Raw genomic sequence first — 22,375 nt, 5'->3', positions numbered from 1 at the left:
GCTTGCCTATCGTGCTAAAACTACATTACTCGGCGGCAGCACGCGAAAGCCACAACTACGGAGAACGCGCTAACATGCCATAAAACGCTGGAGCTGGCGATACTGATGCCGATGTAGATAACGGGAAGTCGCGGTGGAGAAAAAAATTGACGATGATGATGGCTGTGGCCTCGCGCACCATCCATGGACGGTTTTTGGAAGCTCTTGTGCGCGTGCTTGGCCTCTACTATCAAGCGCTCCGCGATCAAGCGCGCCGTTGTTCGCAGCCGGAGCCGATCGTGGAGGCCAGGGCACGTGCATTTAGAAGGCTATAGTACCCGCCTGGGTCATGGAAAGTTCGGGTGTGGCCCTTACACGGATTTATTTTTTTTTAAACATTTCCTTTGGGAAAACGGGGTGCGGCCCATACACGGGTGCGGCCCTTACACGCGTTTATACGGTAGTCATGGAGATGTGAGTACACACATACCTTGCCTCTGCTTACAGTTGGCCTTTGACGCCCACTCCAACTTAAGGCACGAGTACTTTGTGTCCGGGTCGCAAACCAGGCACTTGGTTAGGCAGAAGTCAATCACTGAAAACAGAAAAACAAAAAAGAAAAGATTCTACCCCAGCACGTTCAACATGCATAGCTACACATCCATCCAGTCATACACAACACATATCTGGTGACTGCAGGACGCTCGATCCCAAGAACCATAACATCGAATGCTGTAAAAACGAAAAAGATGAACTCAAGAGTGCTTTAAAGCTTGGTTTAACTACCTTCTGCCCGTCTAAAGATCTTATGGGCAAAGTTTGTCCCACTGAAACCAATTCTGACACTGATTGCGGCAGTTCTGTCATTCGGCCCTACGGTGTGCCCATGAGTTAACGTGCACCAAAACAGGTGCAGAAAAGCACTAACATTCTCCCAAAACATTATGTTCACACTCACTACCCTTAATGGTTAACCCATGCTACCAAGAGTTTCCTAGCAAGCACACTCAGAATACCCTCAGCTATGTGCGAGGCTCACGGTACTAACCTGCAATTCACAGGCTGACCAAGTTTTAAGAGCTCCCATTCATTCCACTCAATTTGCTTTGGACTGCACTGGCAACTACGGCCTGATCCTAGTTGGATCGTGCCAACTTGCACCACAAATGACAGCTATAGATGCTTTAGAAACCCCCTCTTCTACAGCCAACAGCACTTCTTGTGCCCCATTCTTACCATAAACCCTCGTTAAATGTTTATTCTATCAATGCAACTTACGCGAGGCAATAAATTTCGAACTGGCTTTTGGGCAAAACTGATGACAGTGCCGCAAGCTGGAACTCGCACACTCACCATACTTGATGTCCGGCACAGTGATGGAGCTCTCTGCTATGTTGGTTGACAGGATGATCTGCGGAAGACAAAACATGCGGTACGTGGGCTCTGGATAATGTCGACCACCCGAAATTCTTTGCCATGTGCCAACACCACAGCACGTCACGTGGTCAAGTTAGCACTTCGCCTCCACCAAATGTGGTCACCATGACCAGGATTGATTCCGCAGCCTTGGGTTCGACATCCGAATCCCAAAGCTGCTTGACTACTGCAGCACGTTGGAAGACAAAGACACACGCAAGGAAGGACGGCCTTTGCCATTAAGCTTCTTCCAGTGAAAGCACTACCAGCTGCGAGCTGGGAATCCAAACAGGCCTAGCTCAAGAGTGTCAGCAGCAGCAAAATACAAAGCAATAGCCACGACCATGGTGCTTTTTAAGTCAAAGCATGACCGGCTGCGAAACATTATGCCAAGGGTTCTCAAACTGGGTTCAATCAAACTTTTGGGTTCCTTAATGTGTTTTTAAGGTGAAAGCCTGTCTTGGCTCATGAGTGGCGTGGACGGAAGTTGTAGACGGAAGTTGTCCACAAAAGTGTCCACTCGAACTGTCAACTCATAAGAAAAGAAAAGAAATGAAATAGAAAAGAAAATTGGGGCCTGGGTGGAAATCAAACCCTGGCCGCCAGCATGCGAGACAGGGAAGCTGCCACTCCACCATGACACTTCGTCGTTTGAAGATGAATAAAGGTGTCAAGTGAACGCAAAGTTCTTGAAAACGGAGCTTCGAGATATGTACTAAGGCCTACATGGGTAATTATGAGCATGTTAATCACAGATGTCGCAATCAAGCGAGTAACAAATATCCTCCGTGCTTGGCGTGCAGTCGTAGCACCATCATGCGGCACCCACTGAAAACCCCCCACTCGCAATGTACGTCACCGGCTCAGTAGATGACGCTGATTGCGAACCACACAGAGCTTTCATATTTCCACATGTAAGGAGACTTAAGTGGCTGCCCAGCACACCGAAACCCAAGCATGCCTCAACGTCCACCTTTCCTTTCACCGACTTTGTTTCAGAACTGATCACACAGTAATTGCTCGCAGCAGACTGCTTTGCCATCAAGCCAATCATTATTACTTTAATTAGGGCATTTTGTGACAGGCTGTGTGCCTGCATGCCTCTTGGATGCATGTCAGGCAGGAAGGGTCAAAAACCAAGACATATGGGGTTAGAAAGATTGAGAACCCCTGGTTTATGCAATGTGAGAGATATCCATTGCACTGCACACCATTCAAGAATGCATGCACCAGCTGTGAAAAAATTTGACTTGCATACTAGCTTCATATAGAAGTGCCAAAAGAACCCCTAATTTAGCATCCAAGATGAAGAATAAGCCCTAAGGCCTCACCTTTCACGAACAAATAATAAACTGCTATGCAGATGTAAAGAACGATCTGAAGGCACCAACTAAGGAACTGACCACTGGCTGAATAAATGCTCAATAAGTGAAGTTCCACATCAGACAGAACTGTACAGCTGAACGACACAGGGGCCCAAGGAACAATAGATTTTAACGCACCAAGGAACAAAGATTCAGTAATCAGACCAATGCTCAGTCCCAAATTTGAGTGCAGCATAGGCACTTTAAATGTATTTTTTTCTTGCACCGCTACCAAGGGCCTCATATGCTTTCCATGGTGCCGTCATGGCAATCTCCCCTTGCTCGCCATACTGTGGGTGTGCTATGAGCCACCACTGCCAGCTTTAATGCATTAGCATTAGAAAAACCATTAGGGGAAAAAAAAGTGGAGAGGGTAGATGAGGCAGGGAGAGTCTGTGGGAAGCGACAGCTGGCAAGTGGGAAACCGTGGTCGCCAATCAGGTTCATGGGGCGGGGGCAAAGGTGGCCTGTCAGCCTATGATTGATGAACGGATCATGCCACCCGCCATCGACAAGGTGAAACACTAATGGTAACGCATAATCCCGTTTTTTTTTTTCCCCCACCACCTTTGATGCATTTGAGGGATTCAGAGATCTTGCACACAGTTATCTCAAGAATACAGTAGACTCCCTTTAAGACAAACTCCAAGGGACCATGAAGACTGTTCATCTCATCAGAAGTTCATCTAATTAGGAGTGCTTCTTAAAATGATGTTCGAGCATGCAGTGTGTGTCCAAATACTTCGTATACGTGAACAAAGCCATGAAATAGTCTTTTAGGAAAAAAATAATTGCAACATAAGCATTTATTGCACTACTAGTGCAATGCATCCGGCACTGTTGAGTGTTGCCCACTCTGTTATTTTTTTTGTGTCTGTCGAGAAAATCGTCTGCTTGCTACAAGCGTAGGCATATCACTTAACCTTCCAAGAAATCCTTCAGTGCCCTCACAGGGGAGGAGCAGCGACAGTTCTGCTTTCACAGAATCGCCCTTTCAACGGAGACGTGGTTGGGTCTCTGTGCCTCCCCGCGTCGCATGGATCGTCGACGGTGCAAAAAAGCTTTCAATTTTTTAGCTTTTTTTTCTTTCCTTCCGCTGAAATACTGCTCGAATGGTCGAGTTAAAGCTGCATGGCTTGGGCACGGCTGGTCGTGAAAGTTCATCTTAACCAATTAGCACGTGTGCAGTGTACATCTTAAGCAGATTTTTTTTGCATTCACTCTATGGGAAACCAAACAAATGACCACCACTGTTCATCTTAACCAAGGGTTCATCTTAAGCGAGTTCGTCTTAACGGGAGTCTACTGTACTTCTAGCCTTATAAAACACTCAGCCGGAATGGGACGTATGTAATACCTGCATACAAAAACCCCACGGCAAAAAGCACTGTTTCAGAGCATGAAAATCCGAAAGTTGGCAAGACGGTGAATGGTCATGATGTAAAAAATAGTGCAAAAGAGACACGAAACATAGGCAGGCTTGTCTGCGTCTTTCCTTTGCGCTATTTTTTACATTATGAACGTCCACAGTATGAAGACAACGCTAAGAACAATTTGAATACAAACGATCAAATAGAAGATATGCCCAAAAATGCTGAACAAATCCTTCCTGAAGGAACTCCTGTAAACACAATACGACAACTGTTTTCACTGTAAAAAAAAAAAAAAGGGCACTGCTTGGATAGTGAAGGACTCAGCTTAGAAAGCAGAACATACATTACACACTCTGAGCACAGTAAATAACTGGATCATAGGCATGACAAACTCTCAGCACGATAACGAGCTTCAGGGGCTGACAAAAAATTACGAAGTACACTTAAGTCTTCTTAAAAGTGGAAATGCGAAAGCTATGTGCTGTCCGCCACCTGCGCCATCTGCTGGGCCAGTGCCGTACATTACGAGAGAGGTTTTCAGTGGGTGCCGCATGATGGGGCCACGACTGCACGCCGCACGCCAAGCAAATTTACCGGAAACGGAGGAAATTTGTTACTCGCTTGATTGCGACATCTGCAATTAACATGCTCATAATCACTCATGTAGGCCTCAGCACAAATCTCAACATGCTTTTCATAACTGTGCATTCACTAGATGCACTGTTAATTCATCTTCAAAAGTCGAAGTGTTGCGGCGGAGTGGCAGCGTCTGTCTCGCAAGGCGGTGGCTCAGGCTCGATTCCCGCCTACACCCCTATTTTCTTTTCTTACTTATTATTTTCTTATTTTATTTACCATACAAGTGCGGACACTTTTGCGGACAGTCTTTGTCTACAACCTTCGTGCACGCCACGCGCAGACAGGCTCAGTTTATAACTTCTGTCCACACCACTCACCAGCCAAGAAAGGCTTTCACTTCAAAAGGATGTCCATGATGAGGACTCCACTAGTTAATCCCATCGCCACTGTTCACTTCACTCTGCAATCCCCCGCATTGTGCCCGGCTACCCACCTTTCGGTGACCCTTGGCCGGAGACCAGAAAACCGACTGCTGTTCCTGCTGGGTCACCGTGGAGTGAAGAGGCAGCAACGTCCACCTTGAGGGGGAAATACAAAATAATGCCTTTTAACTGTTTCGTTATACAGTGGGGAAAATGAAAGTTTCTTGTACGTCTCAGAAGCATATTTTTTCGGCTGAAACTGTTGCATTTCAAATTTAATGCATTACACGAAAACAAAGCTAAATAAATGTGCTTTTTATGCATATAACGCTGAATAACGATGCGCACTGAAAAAAAAAAAACACTGAATTGCCAAAAACAAGATTTCTTAGGCAAAAATTGAACAAAACTTGTAACGACATGGTTGTACCTAAAAAGAAAAAAAAATGTTAAGTATTTTCTGAAATACACAAAAATTCTTGCTATTCTATTGGCCACTACAGTGAAACCTCGTTATAGCGAACTAGCAAAAAATTGTAAAACAGTTTGCTATAGCCGCAATTCGTAATATAAAATTTCGTCCGAAACGCACGCAATAGCGGCGCAATTTAGTCATTGAAAGGACAGCAATTCTGGCGATCCTTACAAGAGAAAGGGATAGATGTTTTCCCAGGTTTTAGTAGTGTTTCGAAGACCGCAAAAAACCGAGCGCCACTTAGGTTGGCTCCCCCGCAAGGCACCGCAAGCGCAGGTTAAGCGCCGGTTACTGTGGCTTCTCCGCATAACAGCCGTGTAGCGTGGAAAGCGGTATGTCAGAGCAAAAGCTGCCGCCGTTTTCACCACCTCCGCGCCAGCCGACATGAGCACAGGATTGTTACTGCATGCTTACAACCACCAGTGCTGCTTCCATGGCGCTGTCGACGGATGGAGAGTGTGAGATGGAAGTGCAACCTTGGTGCGAACACATGCCGCATCACCACTAGTCACTTGTGCAGTGCGGCGAAGCCTGCTGCCTGCCATCCAGGTACAGTTTGGCGCCGGGGAGTTCGATATACCCGTTTCATGGCCAACCGCGTTCGATATATAAAGTAGAAATTGCATGAATTAGTCAAAAATATTTACGAAGAGTTCAATATAGCCAATAATTCGTAATATCCATGTTCGTTATATCGAGGTTTGACTGTATCTGCCAAAAAATGAAACTTCTATCTTGAATAGAATTCTTTCAACAAAATAATATGCGGAAACCCTATAACTGGGCACCAGAGTGCGGCCGCCTGTGTTCCAGGCTGATTTCCTTCGCAGTTGTTGTCAGAATTGAATCCCTACAAAAAGGCAGTATCTTCAGACTTCCTGCTGCTTGGCTCGCCGGTATAATATCGATCGCAGACAAAATAGAGTCCTGCGATTCGCGATGTTTAAGAGCGCAAGAGCGCATGCCGTGCATGTGGAGGCTGCCAAGCGACTTTGGCGCTACTGTGTCTTTGGAACGTGTTAAAAAAAAAGATACCTTGTGGGAAAAAAAAGAACCACGTCGAAAACAACACTATCTGTCTAATCACAAGCCAGATGATGCAGCGTGCCCGTAAGTAATGCGGAAGGCTCCGAAGTTGAGTGGTGAAGTAAGCGGTAGCAGGCAATGACCGCTGCCGTACTGTGGCTTTGCAGCTCCTTGCAAGAAAACGAAACAAAAAAAAATACTGCCTCACAAGAAAACAAAAACTACATCGGAAATGAAATTCTGGTCCTTTGAGTACAAGCTAGAAGCACAGCGTGGTCGTAAGGGACGCGGAAGATTTTGAAACTGGAGCTTGAAATCATCATTAGCGTTAAGCAAAAACAACTGAAAGAAGCTGCCCCTTTAAGGGGGGACGAGGGTCTTAAAACTAACGTCTTTACTTATGGCTAGAATCTCATGAAATTTTGCACACAGGTGCGTTTTTCTCTTCTGATTCCAAATATGTAATCACAATTGAGCTGGTGGTCTTAAATCTCACAAAGTCTAGAATGTAATTAGGTAATCTTTTACGCAGCTTTAATGAACTTTCTCATTGCATTTTGTTGCTTTTGTTCACATGAATTGAGAGCCAGAGTTCCCATACCCGGTGACATTTTTGTTTTTCTCTAAAGGCATGTCATCCCGATATACTATATGTCGAGAGTAAAAGGTTGCAGCATTTTACACTGCAACCCGTTAAGCTAATTGTAAATTGCTATTTATACATGGCCTAAACAAAAAAAGTAAGAATGTCATCAGTTATGGGAATTTGCTGGCTATCAATTCATGTAATTAAAAGCAGCAAAATGCTATGAGAAAGTCCATTAAAGGTGCGTAAGAAATTGCCTAATTACACTCTACAATTTAAAGTAACTTTTGATCTAAGACCACCAGCTCAATTAGGATTACATTTTTGGAATCAGAAGAGAAAAACACATCTGTGTGCAAATTTCATGAGATTCTAGCAATAAATAAAAAGGTCAGTTTTAAGACTCTCATGCCCCCTTTAAAAAGAAGAGAAATCTCATAAATTTCATGCCTTTGAAGGAACACACGAGGAAAGCTGCACTGATTGTTCAATCTTATCACCGAGACAAGAGAGACCAGACACTGGAGACAACAAAATAAAAGCAGAAACTTGGATGTGTTCATCGTACCTTAGAGGGATGCAGTCTTCCCGGAGTATGTCCCTGAAAGCCGAGATCTCCTCGTAACCTGCGCAGTGGGGAACAAGGAACCATTACGAAGCTTTACTACAACCAGAACAGCTGCTGACTGCAGGCCTGTAACAACAACACTTTTTTTCATTAGGGAGGTGACCAATAGGAAAGATGATCTACCAGGCTTTTTTGAGTGTTTTTCTGCTTTCCTTTTATTACTGGGTGGAGTGGAACGGTCCCACTGATGAGCCTACTTGGTAATTCGGGGGGTGAGAAACTGGAATCTAGGTTACGGCTGCTACCCTTCACTTTCTGACAGCATGCTCATTCATTGCAGCTGCAGAACAAGCATCTACGCACTGTAGCTGAAGGTGCGTGCAAGGGCATGCTAATAATTAAGTTCTAGTCTGAACTGAGTGCAGAACCTAACAGACCGCTCCTGTACTAATGGCACATCGCAGGGGCAAAGCCTATTTTAGCTGGGCCAGTCGAGACGCCTTGAGATGCAACTGGGTGCCCAAGGGCTGCTGAGCACACAAAACTCTTCATGGCGGAAAACGAAAGAAATAACTAGCATTAGTACCGTATTTACTCGCGTAATAGGCGCACTCGCATAATAGGCGCACCCCGAACTTGGCACTGTGATCAATACTGTATTTACACGATTGCAAGCCGACGCCTCGCCACCCCCCGCTTCCCAATCTTTATTTTAACAAAGTTTTTGCTGAACTGACTACTAGTAGTCCCTACGAGTGCTGCTGCCGTCGCAGCTGCTGCGGACCCACAGCACGTACAACGACATCGCGTAGAACAGCCGCACACAGTTTTCAGGGGTGCTCACTTTAAACGTCTGTTTGGAAAGCTTCACCTCCAGCCGGAAACGTTCCCGACTTAGGCCCGCGAAAACCTCGGCGCTTGGAGTCGCGTACGAAAATTTAGGGACGCCGCAGACTCAACTGCTGCACTTCTCGGCCACGTCGTATTTTCTGACCTGCCGCACGCTTGCCGTGTTCGAGAGCAAACTCCCAGCCGTGTGGTGCTTGCCCGTCGAGCTAAAACATCAACGCTCCGCGGCAAAGCCATAAACCACGATAACTATCGCGCTACCGCAAATCCCGGCGCTTGACAGCAACAACAAAAAAATAGAGCTGGAGATGCTGATGGCGATATAGATAGCGAAAGCTCGCGGCGGAGGAAAACGATGGTGATGATGATGAGCTTGGCCTTGGGCGCCCTCCGTGGGCGGCGTTTGGAAGCTCCTGTGCGCGTGTGTGGCCTCCGCGATCAAGCGCCCGTTGCGCGCAGCCGGAGCCGATCGCGGAGGCCTCGGCGCGTGCATTCCGAAAGTTTCGGTGCAGCCCTTACACGGACCCTTTTTTTTTTAACATTTTCTTCGCGAAAACGGGGTGCGGCCCGTACACGAGTGCGTTTACGCGGTGTGTTCAATTTTGCGAGTCGAAAAATTTCCGGAAATTTTACCCCGCGTAATAGGCGCACCCCGAACTTTGAGCCGGATTTTCTGGAAAAAAGTGCGCCTATTATGCGAGTAAATACGGCACAGCTAAACTCTGTAGTTCAAGACAGTCACCGCACAGCGCACAACAATGGTGGACACCATGCTGGTGCGGCTAGCTGCTCAATGAATCTGAATAATAGTATTCAACTGCTTAAAGGGGCAGTGAGGAGAGCTCTATTAAAGGTGCACTGAAGAGGAATCTGAACTTGTCTTTTTGCCGCGGGAACTCGATCTACACGTTCCTAGCATTCTTAGAAACTGCGACTTATTGCCCTGTATGGCCGATTTCCCAAATTAAATCGAATTAACGTCCGGCTCCCACCCGCCCTTTATTTTAATTCTCCCTCGTACGGTGGGCGGAGTCGACCAACGCGTGGAGTGCCTTTCACCCAGTCTCGTGGCGGCTTGCCGCTCTGCCATTGGCGGAGTAATACGTATTAGTCCGTAGTAGCAAATAGTCCGCGCGTATTTTTATTTCTGCGAGCTTATTTTGCGGCTATATTATCTGCGAATGAAACTATTTATTCATGGAAACCTAAAAAACAAAATAAAGTGAAAGCAAAGCCTCCACGGAGCTGTGAAAGGAACTTCACGCGTTGGTCGACTCCGCCCATCGTACGAGGGAGAATTAAAAAAAAAAGGGCGGGAGCCGGACGTTAATTCGATTTAATTAGGGAAATCAGCCATACAGGGCAATAAGTTGCAGTTTCTAAGAATGCTAGGAACGTGTAGATCGAGTTCCCGCGGCAAAAAGACAAGTTCAGAATCCTCTTCAGTGCACCTTTAATATTTTGTTATAGCAAAATCCGATAGTTGGGCACTTCATGGCTCTGTTGCCACTTGGCCGGCAGCGAAAGATGCATTTATATCCAAGAAATTTGGATTCGAAGTTGAAGAAATTTTTCCCGCCGCTCTGATTCAAACTTGGAATTCTCTTATGACGACACAGGACTAAGTGACGTGAAGCATGACGTGCGCATGACGTAACGCAGACTCCGTGATTTCTGGCGGCCAGCAGTGCAGCCAAGCAGCAGCCGAAAAGAAAGCTACCGCCAGCCGCACATTGAAGGCATCTATTGGCTATTGCGGCTGTCACTACCGTCGATTCGTTCATGTTTGCACCGGCGTTTGCCAGTGTTACGATGGATCCTGCTCTCGAAGTCGTCAACGAAGTTCTCGCAAATAGACACCTTCAGCATACCGTGTACCTTGTTACCGTTAGCGCAATACCGGGAGCCCACCCACCTCCGGTGAACAGGCGCTGATTGGTCCCGATGCTGCAGGCGCGCGCGTAGCTGCTGGGTACGTGGCGCCATCTGGCGACATCAAGGAGATTTGCGCATGCATTGGCTGCGCCTCAGTGATTCGTGGCTTCTCGTGTTCCAGTTTTGCTAGAACCATTGGTTCTAGCAACACTGTTTTGTCCTATGACGTCATCACGCTTGTACTTGCGAGTTTGGCCTGTGGCGGCGATACCTGTATTTTGGTTCTTGCTCTTTTCTACGTTACAAAAGCTTTGTTGTCAGTACGAGTGGCGTTTTTGTAATCAGGAGCTGGTATTCTGTCAATACAAGCCAACTTCAATTTCTCCTCAGTGTCCCTTTAATACTCGGTTTCAATTAGAAACCTGGATACACCCACACCCTAACTAAACATACATAGTTCTTCCAGACGCCGCACACCTGGTACATCAAGCAGGAGCATGTTAGCAGCATCCCGCAAGGATGCTTTCCTGCAGTGAACACGAATGCTTCTGTGCTAACCTTCGGTGCCACTATAACTGGGAGCCGTCGGTTGCAGCAACTAACCGCTCACCTGGAAGGAACACCAGGACTGCACCCCGATTTGGAGCAAACCTCTCCTTGGCTTGGTCCAGACTGCAGGGGCAGAGGAAAACAGAAGCGCACTTCAGAGACAAATCTCCAGCAGAACCCGGGAGCTACGGCAGTTCAAACAAAAAATTTAGCTCAGTGCAACAATAAAGACAACCGGTTGTGCTGCCAAGTCCCATAAGAACCCCTGCATAGTAGGGGTCCACATATAAATATGAGGTGTACTTTGTGGATAGCAGAAACACAAAAGTTTTCATCCGCATACAATGGAAGTTAAAGGTGCACTGAAGAGGAATCTGAACTTGTCTTTTGCCGCGGGAACTCGATCTACACGTTCCGAGCTTTCTTAGAAACTGCGATTTACTGCCCTGTGTGGCCGATTTCCCCAATTAAATCGAATTAACGGCCGGCTCCCGCCTTTTTTCTTTAATTCTGCCTCGTACGGTGGGCGGAGCCAACCAATGCGTGAAGCGCCTTTCACCCAGTCACGTGGCGGCTTGCCGCTCTGCCATCGGCGGAGTAATACGTAGTAGTCCGTAGTTGCAAATAGTCCGCGCGTATTTTTATTTCTTCGGGCTTATTTTGCGGCTATATTAGCTGCGAATGAAACTATTTGTTCATGGAAACCTAAAAAACAAAATAAAGCGAAAGCAAAGCCTCCACGGGACTGGGTGAAAGGCGCTCCACGCGTTGGTCGACTCCGCCCACCGTACGAGGCAGAATTAAAAAAAAAAAGGCGGGAGCCGTGCATTAATTCGTTTTAATTGGGGAAATCGGCCGCACAAGGCAATAAGTCACTGTTTCTAAGAATGCTAGGAACGTGTGGATCGAGTTCCCGTGGCAAAAAGACATGTTCAGAATCCTCTTCAGTGCACCTTTAAGATAACAGCACTGGCAGCTGGCCAGTGCTGTTGGCAGCTGCGATTACTTTCTTTTTTTTTAAAGCAGCTGAGAACCACTTTCACAATCCCAATATCACGTGAAGTACCGACTGTCCTGCTTCCAATAGCATAGGTCTCCTCCCTAGCTCAGCACGCCAAAATGACGACGAACTCGAGAGGGCGAACCGACGTCACCACTAGATCGAGCAGAACCCCTCTAAACTCTGATCTAGTAAAAACTCTGATATAGTAAAGTGAAAACTGCGGTCCCATTTTGCCTTCCATAGATAGTTGAAAGTTGAAAGTTTATTGAGTAATACAACAAATGTTACAATTGTATACAGCGAGAGGTCCCATGGTACAAGACCGCGGGCGGGACCTCCCATGAAAATAAATTTCAATATGCAACATAATATAAAATACACAACACATTAATTAGCGACGAAACAGAATAAATATGGGCACATAATGTAATATTAGTTACTGAAATATTTAAATACAAACAATGTAATGCACGATAATGTAAAATAAAACACAGATGCCGCGATATATAGAATCAATAACATAACAAAAAAATCACAAATTAAGAAGGAAAAGCTTTAGTTTGACCTTGAATAAAGAAAGCGTATTAGTTTGTTTGACGTCTATGTTCAAAGACTTCCAAAATGATACGGATGAAAAATGAAGGCATTGTTTGCCGTAGTTAGTTCTGACCTTATGTAGTAAAAAGTTATTACGCATCGCAAAACGTGTGACGATGTTGCTCATGATCGTGCCGAGAGAAAATATGCTTAGCGGGAGATAATGATGAAGAATCTTAAAGAATAGGATACCACGGTTGTAAAAATAAAGGGCCGAGATAGGTAGAACGTTTAAATCTATGAACAAAATGCGGGAGGGTGACATTCGAGGGGTATTGGTTATGATGCGCATGGCTTGCTTTTGCAGTTTTATTAAAGGCCAGAGATGAATATGATAGGCGTTACCCCAAGATGAGATACCGTAGTTTAAGTGGCTGTGGATGAATGCGTAGTAAAGAGATAATAAAGTTTGGACTGGAAAATAGCTTCGGGCTTTAATTAGTGCGCGTAACCCATAAGAAATTTTCTTGCACGTTTCAGCTACATGATGATGGAATTTTAAGTGAGGGTCAATGATAACACCAAGAAAAGAAACGCGATCTTGCGGTGAAATAGCAGTAGAATTGAGGTATAGAAGTGGTGTGATGGGCAATGACTTCTGAGGGGGATGGAAAATCTGAAAACAAGTTTTAGTGACGTTCACGGACAGGCGGTTAATGTGGCACCAACGCTCAAGAGAATTAAGATCATTCTGTAGGTTAAGAATCAGCTGATTAATGTCCTGGTGCGATGATAGCATGGTAGAGTCATCTGCGTATAGTATACTATTGCAATTCTTTAAACAGGATGGTAAATCATTAATGTAGAGTAAGAACAATACAGGGCCAAGAATTGAGCCCTGTGGAACACCCTTGTTAATTAAAGCTATGTTAGATGTATGGTCATTAATAGAGACTATGTGCTCTTGGTCACAGAGAAAGCTCTTCAAGAGCATTAGGGGAGGTCCAGTGATACCATAAGATTCCAATTTGTGAAACAAGATGGAGTGATCAATGGAATCAAATGCTTTGCTAAAATCTATGTAAACTGCTCCTGAGAACATTCCTTTATCAATTGTTAGTCTAATGTAATCTATGAGAGACGCTATTGCAGTATCTGTAGATAGTCCGCGCCGAAAGCCGTGTTGACTATCGGTCAATATGTTAAATTTTTCAATATAACTAGACAACCTTACTTCAATTAGTTTTTCTAAAATTTTGTCAAAAAAAGGAAGAATTGCAATCGGACGATAATTATTTGGCAAAGCTGGATCGCCTTTTTTGAAGACCGGTATTAATTTAGCTATCTTCAGCTGCTTGGGATAACTGCCAGATTTAAAAACGAGATTGCAGATGTGGCTGAGGACAGGTGCAAGCAATGACCGGATACTTTTCACATGCTTTCCATGGATATTGTCAACGCCGGGGCCGGTCGTCTTTAAATTAGCAATTACAGATAGAACTTCGTCTGGACACGTGGGGGTAAGAAAAAAGGAGTGAGGGCAGCGCTCAAGAGAAGGTGTGCATAACGAAGAGAAAGGATAATTAGGTGAATTGAAAAAATAATTGCTAAATGTATTCGCCATTTCCTCGGGATCAGATAAAGTAACACCACCGTGGAAAATAGATTTAACAACACTAGGTGACTTACGAATATTCAGAAATTCGTCAAGCAGCTGCCATTTTCGTTTAGAATTGTTAGTATGTGTGGATAACTGGTTTTGATAATAACATCGTTTAGCTTTCTTTAGAAGCGACGTTAGTACACTGGAATACCTTTTATATCTCAATTTAAGACGCAGATTGAACGGCTGGTGTTTAGTTTTCTTATACATGTTTTCTTTTTTCTTCAGAGAGTTTAACAGAGCAGTAGTTATCCATGGGGAAATGGGGGTAACATATTTTCTCGTGGATGATTGGAGCGATGTGCATTTATTGATTGCTGATGAAATTATTTTCGACAGCTCAAATACAGCCACTTCTGGGTTCGAGAGACCCAAAATGTATGAAAGATCAGTATTAGATATAGCTTCAAAATATTTTCCGCTATCAAAAACTGACTTCCTCGTGGACATGTTGTTACTACAGCGAGATGATAGTGCGCAAAGAAATACAGGAAAATGATCAGTGACATCACATTCTATCACGCCAACCGGAGGAGCAGTGGGAAAATTCGAAAGAATATGATCAAGTAATGAATGCGAGCCATGGTCAGTACAACGCGTAGGCGTGTTAATTAAATTTGCATAACCATAGCTGTAGAAACAGGTCGTGTAGTCGACACAGATGGGATTAGTCATGTCTAGCATATTGATATTAAAATCTCCCATAATGAAGACGTTTTTATTTTCGAGTGATAGTTTATGGAGTGCTAGTTCAAAAGCCCGGCAAAATTCAGACGCATCATTTGAAGGAGACCTATAAATAGCGCCGCATATAACCTTCTCTGTGCCACCAGTAGATCGGCAATCAATTTCTATCCAAACCGATTCACATTTACTCACATTCAAACACAAATCAAGACGTCTTTTGTAAGCAATGTGCTTTGAAATGTAGATAGCCGAACCACCATAGGGGTTATCAACACGGTGTGCGTATTCGCATGAATAGCCAGGAAAAGCATACAAATCTTTATCAAGGGATGATAGCCAAGTTTCAGAAAATGCGATGATGGAAAATTGATGCTGAAGGGAAGTAAGCAAAGCGGTTATGTTATCGTAATTCTTCCGTAGGCTACGAGCATTGAAGTGGATGGCAGACAGACCTTTAGCTTCGGATAAGATCGAACGAGCATATTCCGGGGAATATGATGCCATGATGGCGGTTAGAAAGATGTAGAACGTCAGCACCCGTATGTCTATTCACGGAAAATTTCAAGGTCGTCTACATTATTTATCCGAAAGACTGTGCTGTTCTGCTCCTTCCTAGCTAGAATAACACAGTTCAATGTCCACAAGAAGGCCCATTTGTTATCTTTCTTAAGCTTGTGAGCCTTCGAAAAGAGGTCCTTGTTGTCAGGTGAAAGATGCTCATTGACATAAACAGGAGCCTCCTGCGTTTGAGGGAAACCCAGGCATGTCGTTGTAGGATGTGTTTTCCTAGCTTTTGCCAGGAATTCCGCCTTCTTGTTTCGCGAGAGGAAACGAACAATTATGTTTTTTTCATTCTTGTTTCGTGTTGGAACCCTGTGCACGGTATCCAGATCTTCTGATTTTACGGGGCAGTCAATCTCGCTGCCGAGAACCTCAACGATCGTGTTGCAATCTTCGCCCTGAGTCACAGGGACACCTCTAATTTCTAGATTGTTCAGACGCGAATATTGTTCCAGGTGGGCAACCCTGCGCACTAGGGCCTCATTGCTCTCGTGTAGTTTCTTGTTCTCTGCAGTAAGACTGGCGTTCCGATTCTTTATGGATGATTTTTTTTTCGTTATAGTAAAGATTTTTCTTTAAAAAAAAATGGCTATGTAAAGAGCATCTGACTGCGACAATGCACCACGCGCAAGGCCAACATTCGGAGGCAAACGGAAACCAAAGACGATAAAACGGTGCGCTTTGCGATAGCTTCACCACCAAACTCGGAAGCTGTGAGGAGAAGCCAACTTCTGAAAAATCCTTGGGGCCGTGAGGCACGGAAAAAAGCGAAGCTGGCTACAAATGCATAAGGAAGGCAGCGCGGGTTGCTGAGAAAGGAAAGACATTAAAAGTGCAGTGCGGAGTAGAGAATGTAAGAAAAGGGCAAAAGTTTGCAGCAAGGCAGCAGAAAGCATGGGGAAGCACTAAGACGCAAAATCCGTAACGCAGCTCCCGATGTAAAAACACTCACTTATAACACAATTGTAAAACCTGTAATTGAATATGGTAAAATTGTTTGGGATCCTTACACTGCGTCTAACAAATTAAAAATTGAGAAAGTTCAGAGACTTGCTTCCCGTTTTATTTTCAATAAATATCGCCGAACTGATTCACCGACCGAATTATGTAAATTAGCAAACCTTAAAAGTTTAGAATACCGCACTAAGGTAGATAGGCTGAAGTTTCTTTACCTTTTAATCCATGGCCACTTGAATATCAACACATCACCATATTTTACAATACACCCTAATGAAACATCAAGACATCGCCATTCCATGTACATTCCTGTGCCGCGTTTTTATAACGATTGTTTTAAGTGCAGTTTTTTTCCTCGTGTTATTAAAGAATGGAACATGCTGCCAGAGTCCATTGTAAATATTAACTCCCTCGACGCCTTTCTAGAATGCCTGAAATCTTACCTGGACCGTAGTACACCAATGTAATAGTTTTGCCTCAGCACTTGCATGCGTTATTCTTATCTACTGTTTGATTTTTCCTTTGTTTTTTGTGTCGATATCGCAGTTGTGAAATGTACCTTGTTTTGAATGTGAATTTATTAGGTTTTCCACTCCTGTAATAGCCTGAGAAAGGCTGACAGTACAGTAAAAGCTCGTTAATTCGACACTGACGGGACCGCGAAAAATTGTCGAATTATCCGAATGTCGAATTATCGAATGAACAACAAAAAACAATGTTTGCCGCAACAGGACGTATACCTTTAGTTGGCAAGGAAATCTGCAATCACCGTCCGCTTTTTCGAGCGAATTTGAGCGACTACGATAGCTCTAACAGCTGCCAGGTGCTCCGCGGCACACGCGCCGTCAGGGATTTGTTCGGACAAGGCTTCTGCGGCTTCTTTCACCGTGCACTTCGGCATTTGGGACAACTGCTCACAATCGTAAATCGTCGTCGTTGTCAGCGCCTGTCACTTCAATTATTTCATCCTCGGTCAGCTGACAGGACACGAAGGCGAGGCGGCGCGCAGGCCCTGCGCGCTACCCACCGGAAAGCAGCGCGGGGAGGAGGTGAAGGGAGCGCCGCTCCCCGCTTATCTGTTTTTTCAACCAGCGTCCGCGGGGACGGCGTTGTTGCTGGGACGCGTCTTATCTTTCCTCTGATCTTTTAACTCTCCTCTTATCTGCACATGGCAGCGGTGGTGGCTGAGCCAGTAGGCAATCCCTTGTGATTTCCTTTCACCCTTCTCTCAGTCGCAACAAAACAGCAACAAGTAGCGCAGTAAACACGCTGACAAAGCGCGCATTCACCAAAAAAGGCGCCGTAAATAACCGTGATAGCGACTGCTGCCACACAACAAAGCACAAAAAAAAAAAAGACGCCAGCCGCTTCGGCCGCCGCTAACTCGCTTCCTCGGATGGATGGACGGATGGATGGATGATATGACCATAGGGATGGCCTATCAGCCGTACAGTAGCGCCACTCATGGCAGTGTTTTTTTCTTTTTGCTCTCGGCACACCGGCTTGGCGGGCTGCGGATCGAGTGAAGTCGAATTAACCGAAGCACGGCAGAATTTGTTCGAATTAACGAGAGTTTCGCCCCATAGACTCCTATGTATAATTGTAGGGACCTCGCGCGCGCGTCGAATTATCCGATTTGCCGAATTAACGGGGGTCGAATTAACGAGCTTTCACTGAATCAATAAATGAATGAATGACAGCACTGAGAGAGTGGCTTTGCCGCACATGATTGTGCCACGAGCGTTTCTCAACTTATTGCCTCTTAGATCACGCTGAGGCTACGGAGGGTGACGCCGCATTCACGCAAAGCTTTGGTTTCCATATGGAATGAAATCCACAGTTTATTCGTAGCCACGTTATATTGGTGCAAATGCACAAGGCGTAAACAAAATCGAAAACATGATAACATGAAACGTGATAACTAAAAATAAATGACTATCACATAAAGGGACGATAAAAGCAGGATGTAGGGTATTTCTGAGTGTTTCTTTTATAAGCCAACACTTTGTGTTTCGAAAGCAGCCAGAGAGGATCCTCAGAGCTGTGCCACCACCCAGAACTGGTATAGTGTAAAGGCTCTGATAACAGTTAACATTTTTGTTGGTCCGAGTGACTTTACTACAGAGGGGTTCTACTACAGTACCTCCTCTTGCAGGAAGCCTGACAGTGATAGCGCCGAATGATAACGAAACTGCAAATGGGGATTTCGCCCGGAAATTGCTCGGACCCACATTATATAATGCAAGGGGGAAATTTAACACGCTAAATTGTGGAGAAAAAAAAAAAAGCCTCATCATTAGCAGGGTTTTTGCAGTACACTCAAGGATAAGCTAACCTGCAACAATAACCAGAAACCATTGGCGGCAGGCAGCAATGCCAACATAAACTGATAAGATGAACACTGGCACAAGAGTGTAGACAAGCACATCTGAATCAGGCTATGTGTTGTAAGACAGGGCATGCCTTGGTTAAGGGGGGACACTGGTCTTGAAAAAAAATTTTTATTAATGAAGTTGCAGTTATGAAATCTTCAGGGAATATGTATTTTTGCGTGCTGATTCTAAATATGTCATTTAATTTCATGTAAAACAATTCCTTGAGCACTTATGCACTCTTTATGCAAGTATTTTGTGAAGAGTTTTGAAGAAAATTTGCTGCGAGAAACTCGCTGAAATGTATGCCATTGGGTTCTCTTGACACCAAGGAATACAATAAGGGTGAAATTGTCTTCCTGCCTATCATAGAACTTAAGTTACAGAGTTTTGAAGTTGTCGCTTCAGAAATGAGAAGGAAAGTGTGTATTCCTGTTTCCAAAGTGGCAGCTTCAGTATCCTATTACTCAAGTTCTATGAGAGCCAGGATGATAATTTTACCCTTATTGCATTCCTTGGTGTCAAGAGAACCCAATGGCATACATTTCAGCGAGTTTCCCACAGCAAATTTTCTTCAAAACTCTTCGCAAAATACTTGCATAAAAATTGCACAAGTGCTCAAGGAATTGTTTTACATGAAATTAAATGAGATATCTAGAATCAGCGCACAAAAATACATGTCCACTGAAAATTTCATAACTATGACTTGATAAATAAAATTTTGTTTTCAAGACCAGGGTCCCCCCTTAAGCCTTGCATCACTCCCACGATTTGTCCCAGGGTGCTTTTACTACAAAAATTTTTGTTACATTCAGTCTCCATCGAGAATATCACTGCAGAGTCATTCCACATGAAAGGACTAACTACCAGGCAGCCCTCTAGAGCCTGTGTTCATCTCGTTGCCCGTTCGTGTTCTCGTAGCTGTCGTAGCTTTTGATTGTCCTTCCACTATTTCAGATAGAGCCCGTCCTTGTCAAAGGCACGGGAGTTGTGGTATCGTGTTAGTTCATCGTAGTTGTGGCTTTCGTGTGCTGCCGCCGAGCGTCGCAATTTTAGCACGATGGGCAATACCTTAAGACCCACACGGTTGGGAGTTCGCTCTCAAACGCAGCAAGCGTGCGGCGAGCAGGAAATTCGACGTGGCCGAGAAGTGGGTCCGATGATTGTGCAATCAAAAGGGTGCATTGAGAAAAACAAGCTGCAAAAAACGCGCTTTCCGAGGCGAGCTGTGAGAGTTTCCCGAACTTAGAAGAAGAGCTGCTCTGCTATGTGATGGTAGTGCGGAACAACGGCTACGCATTGACAGCGGACATGCTACGCGGCTTCTTTGGATGAGCGTGCACCAGAGCACAGCACCAGCTCAGAGTCAAAATACTCCGTGAGTGACGACTGAACGTAGAATAAATGCCGCTCATTCCCTGAATGGTGTGTTTTTGCTTAAAAAAATTTTTTTTTTTCGTACGTCGCGTGTATGGGCCGCACCCCGAAAATTGGCCCCCGAATCTGGAAAAAAAAAGTGCGGCCCTTACACGCGTTTAATACGGCATCTGTCTCGCATGTCTCGATGGACACCTGAACCTCGCCGTAAGGGAAGGGAGAAAGATGGGAGTGAACGAAGACACCGTATTCACTAGACGCGCCTTTGTTCATTCCAAACCACCCAGCTGGCATGGCGGAGTGGTTAGCGTGCTCGTCTCGCCCTCTGGAGACCCTGGTTCGATTCCCCAAATCGACCAATTTCCGACTCTGTTTAATTTATTTATCGGGTCTGATTGGAAAGGTTGATCAGTTTAACTGGTTAATTAAGCAGTTAACTAAACTCAGTCCCACTTACTTGGAGCATCAGTATACCATCCCTTTAATTGGTTGCATGGTTACTAGCCAAAGTACAATTGGCCCCGTTTGAAATTCGCGCACTGTGACGTCGCGACCATTTCGACCAATTGAAAAGGGTGACATTTCTGTTGACAACTCCTGCTTACAACGATGAGGCATTAAAGGCTTCCGCCTTAAGGGGGGATGAGGGTCTTCAAAACTTGTTTTTTATTTGTCGACATAACTTGTTGAAACTTGGCACACAGGTGTATCATAGAATGCCGATTTCAAATATACATTTAGATTTCAGATATCTCACCTGGAAGAAAATTTATCGTAAAATAACATCCGAATTAGGCCATTTCTTACGGGCCTTTGTAGTAATTTAGCAGTTAAAAGACGCTTTTTTAAAAATATGCAAGCATTTCCAAAGATCCACTGCACATCCTAAAGCTTTCTTTTTTCCTTTAAACATGATATATTAGCAATTAGGCCAAGTGTGGGCTAATTACTGCCACATCATTTTTTCTTTCCAACTTTGTTACTTATATTATGATCAACAAAATGATTTTATAGACAATTTGTAAGCTTTAGGATGTGCTTTGGGCCTTTGCAAATGTCTGCTTATTCTTAAAAAATCTTTCTTTAACTGATAAATTACTATAAAGGCCCGTAAGAAATGACCTAATTAGGATATTTTATTTTGCCATATATTTCCTTCCAGCTGAGTCATTTGAAATCTAAATGCATATTCGAAATCAGCATTCAATGATACACCCAGGTGCTAAGTTTCAGGAAAATACGTTAAGAAATAAAAAAAAGTTTTCAAGACCCTCATCCCCCCTTAAAAAGTATGGCCCTTACACAAGTTTACATGGTATCTCATACGCTGACTCACCCTTGCTCACACACTTCAATCCTGTCGTAGATCTTGAGGAGGCGGTGGGCGAGGCGGAACGCCTCTGGCGCTATGCTTGGAGAGTCGGGGTCAAACTCAGGCACCTGTCGGTAAAACGAGCACAGCCAGTTAGTAAAAGTACCAGAACCAAAGTGGGTGCCAAGACGCAGGCAGTGAGAAAAGCCTTTCCCCAGCTTCAAAACAACTTACATGTTTACAAAGCGTGCACAAACTACCGTATTTTCCAGTGTACAAGACGCACCCTTGTATAAGACGCACCCGCCATATATGCAGGGTGTCATTGAAAAAATTGGTATATAAGACGCACCCGTGTATAAGACGCACCCCCATTTACCCTGTTAGGCTAGTGAGGCTTAATTAAACATGCTTATGCGACCATCGCAAAATGCACCGTACGTGTGAGAAGTTCTTAAGCAACGCTAAGTGATCGAAAAATGCAACACTCACGCCATACCAGCCCACGTTTTAGCACAAAAGAGAAAAAAGCGAAAGAACTCTATGTCCATAACAATTTATTTTTACATAAAACCTTCAAAGTCTTCATCTTCGGATGCGCTATCGAAAAGGCAACGCGGCTGAAGCATTCTCTTCGCACTACGTACTTGCAAAGGGTGACTAAAAAAAAACATCGGCTTCTCTTGGCTTGTCTTGACAATGGCGAGAAGCGCGACTGTCGCTATCTTTTGTCATTTCACATTACCTTTGCTTGGGGCCTCAGAAACGGCCGCGTGTTTAAGATCCCGGAAGTGGTCAACCCCGCCGTTTCATAATAAAGTTCACCTAAAAAAGTTGCGCACGGC

At 44.6% G+C, this 22,375-nt stretch overlaps 1 protein-coding gene across 1 annotated transcript in view; it reads right to left on the bottom strand.

Annotated features, from left to right (window-relative positions):
* The window catches only part of spn-E (tudor domain containing 9 protein spindle E), a 131,171-nt gene that overhangs the window by 74,817 nt on the left and 33,979 nt on the right, over positions 1-22,375 (bottom strand). The window contains exons 9-14 of the mRNA XM_089558531.1: positions 21,555-21,658; positions 11,123-11,184; positions 7,789-7,846; positions 5,205-5,289; positions 1,333-1,390; positions 470-574 (exon numbers count right to left, since the gene is read on the bottom strand). Of these exons, the coding sequence (XP_089414657.1) occupies positions 470-574; positions 1,333-1,390; positions 5,205-5,289; positions 7,789-7,846; positions 11,123-11,184; positions 21,555-21,658 (472 nt within the window). The remainder of the gene's footprint in view (positions 1-469; positions 575-1,332; positions 1,391-5,204; positions 5,290-7,788; positions 7,847-11,122; positions 11,185-21,554; positions 21,659-22,375) is intronic.

This window comes from Amblyomma mixtum, chromosome 8 (genome assembly GCF_055824585.1).
Source record: "Amblyomma mixtum isolate Tamu chromosome 8, ASM5582458v1, whole genome shotgun sequence".
In the NCBI taxonomy this organism is placed as follows: Eukaryota; Metazoa; Arthropoda; class Arachnida; order Ixodida; family Ixodidae; genus Amblyomma; species Amblyomma mixtum.
Note: the sequence above shows the minus strand (reverse complement) of the source record. Positions and strands in the feature narration are given on the sequence as shown.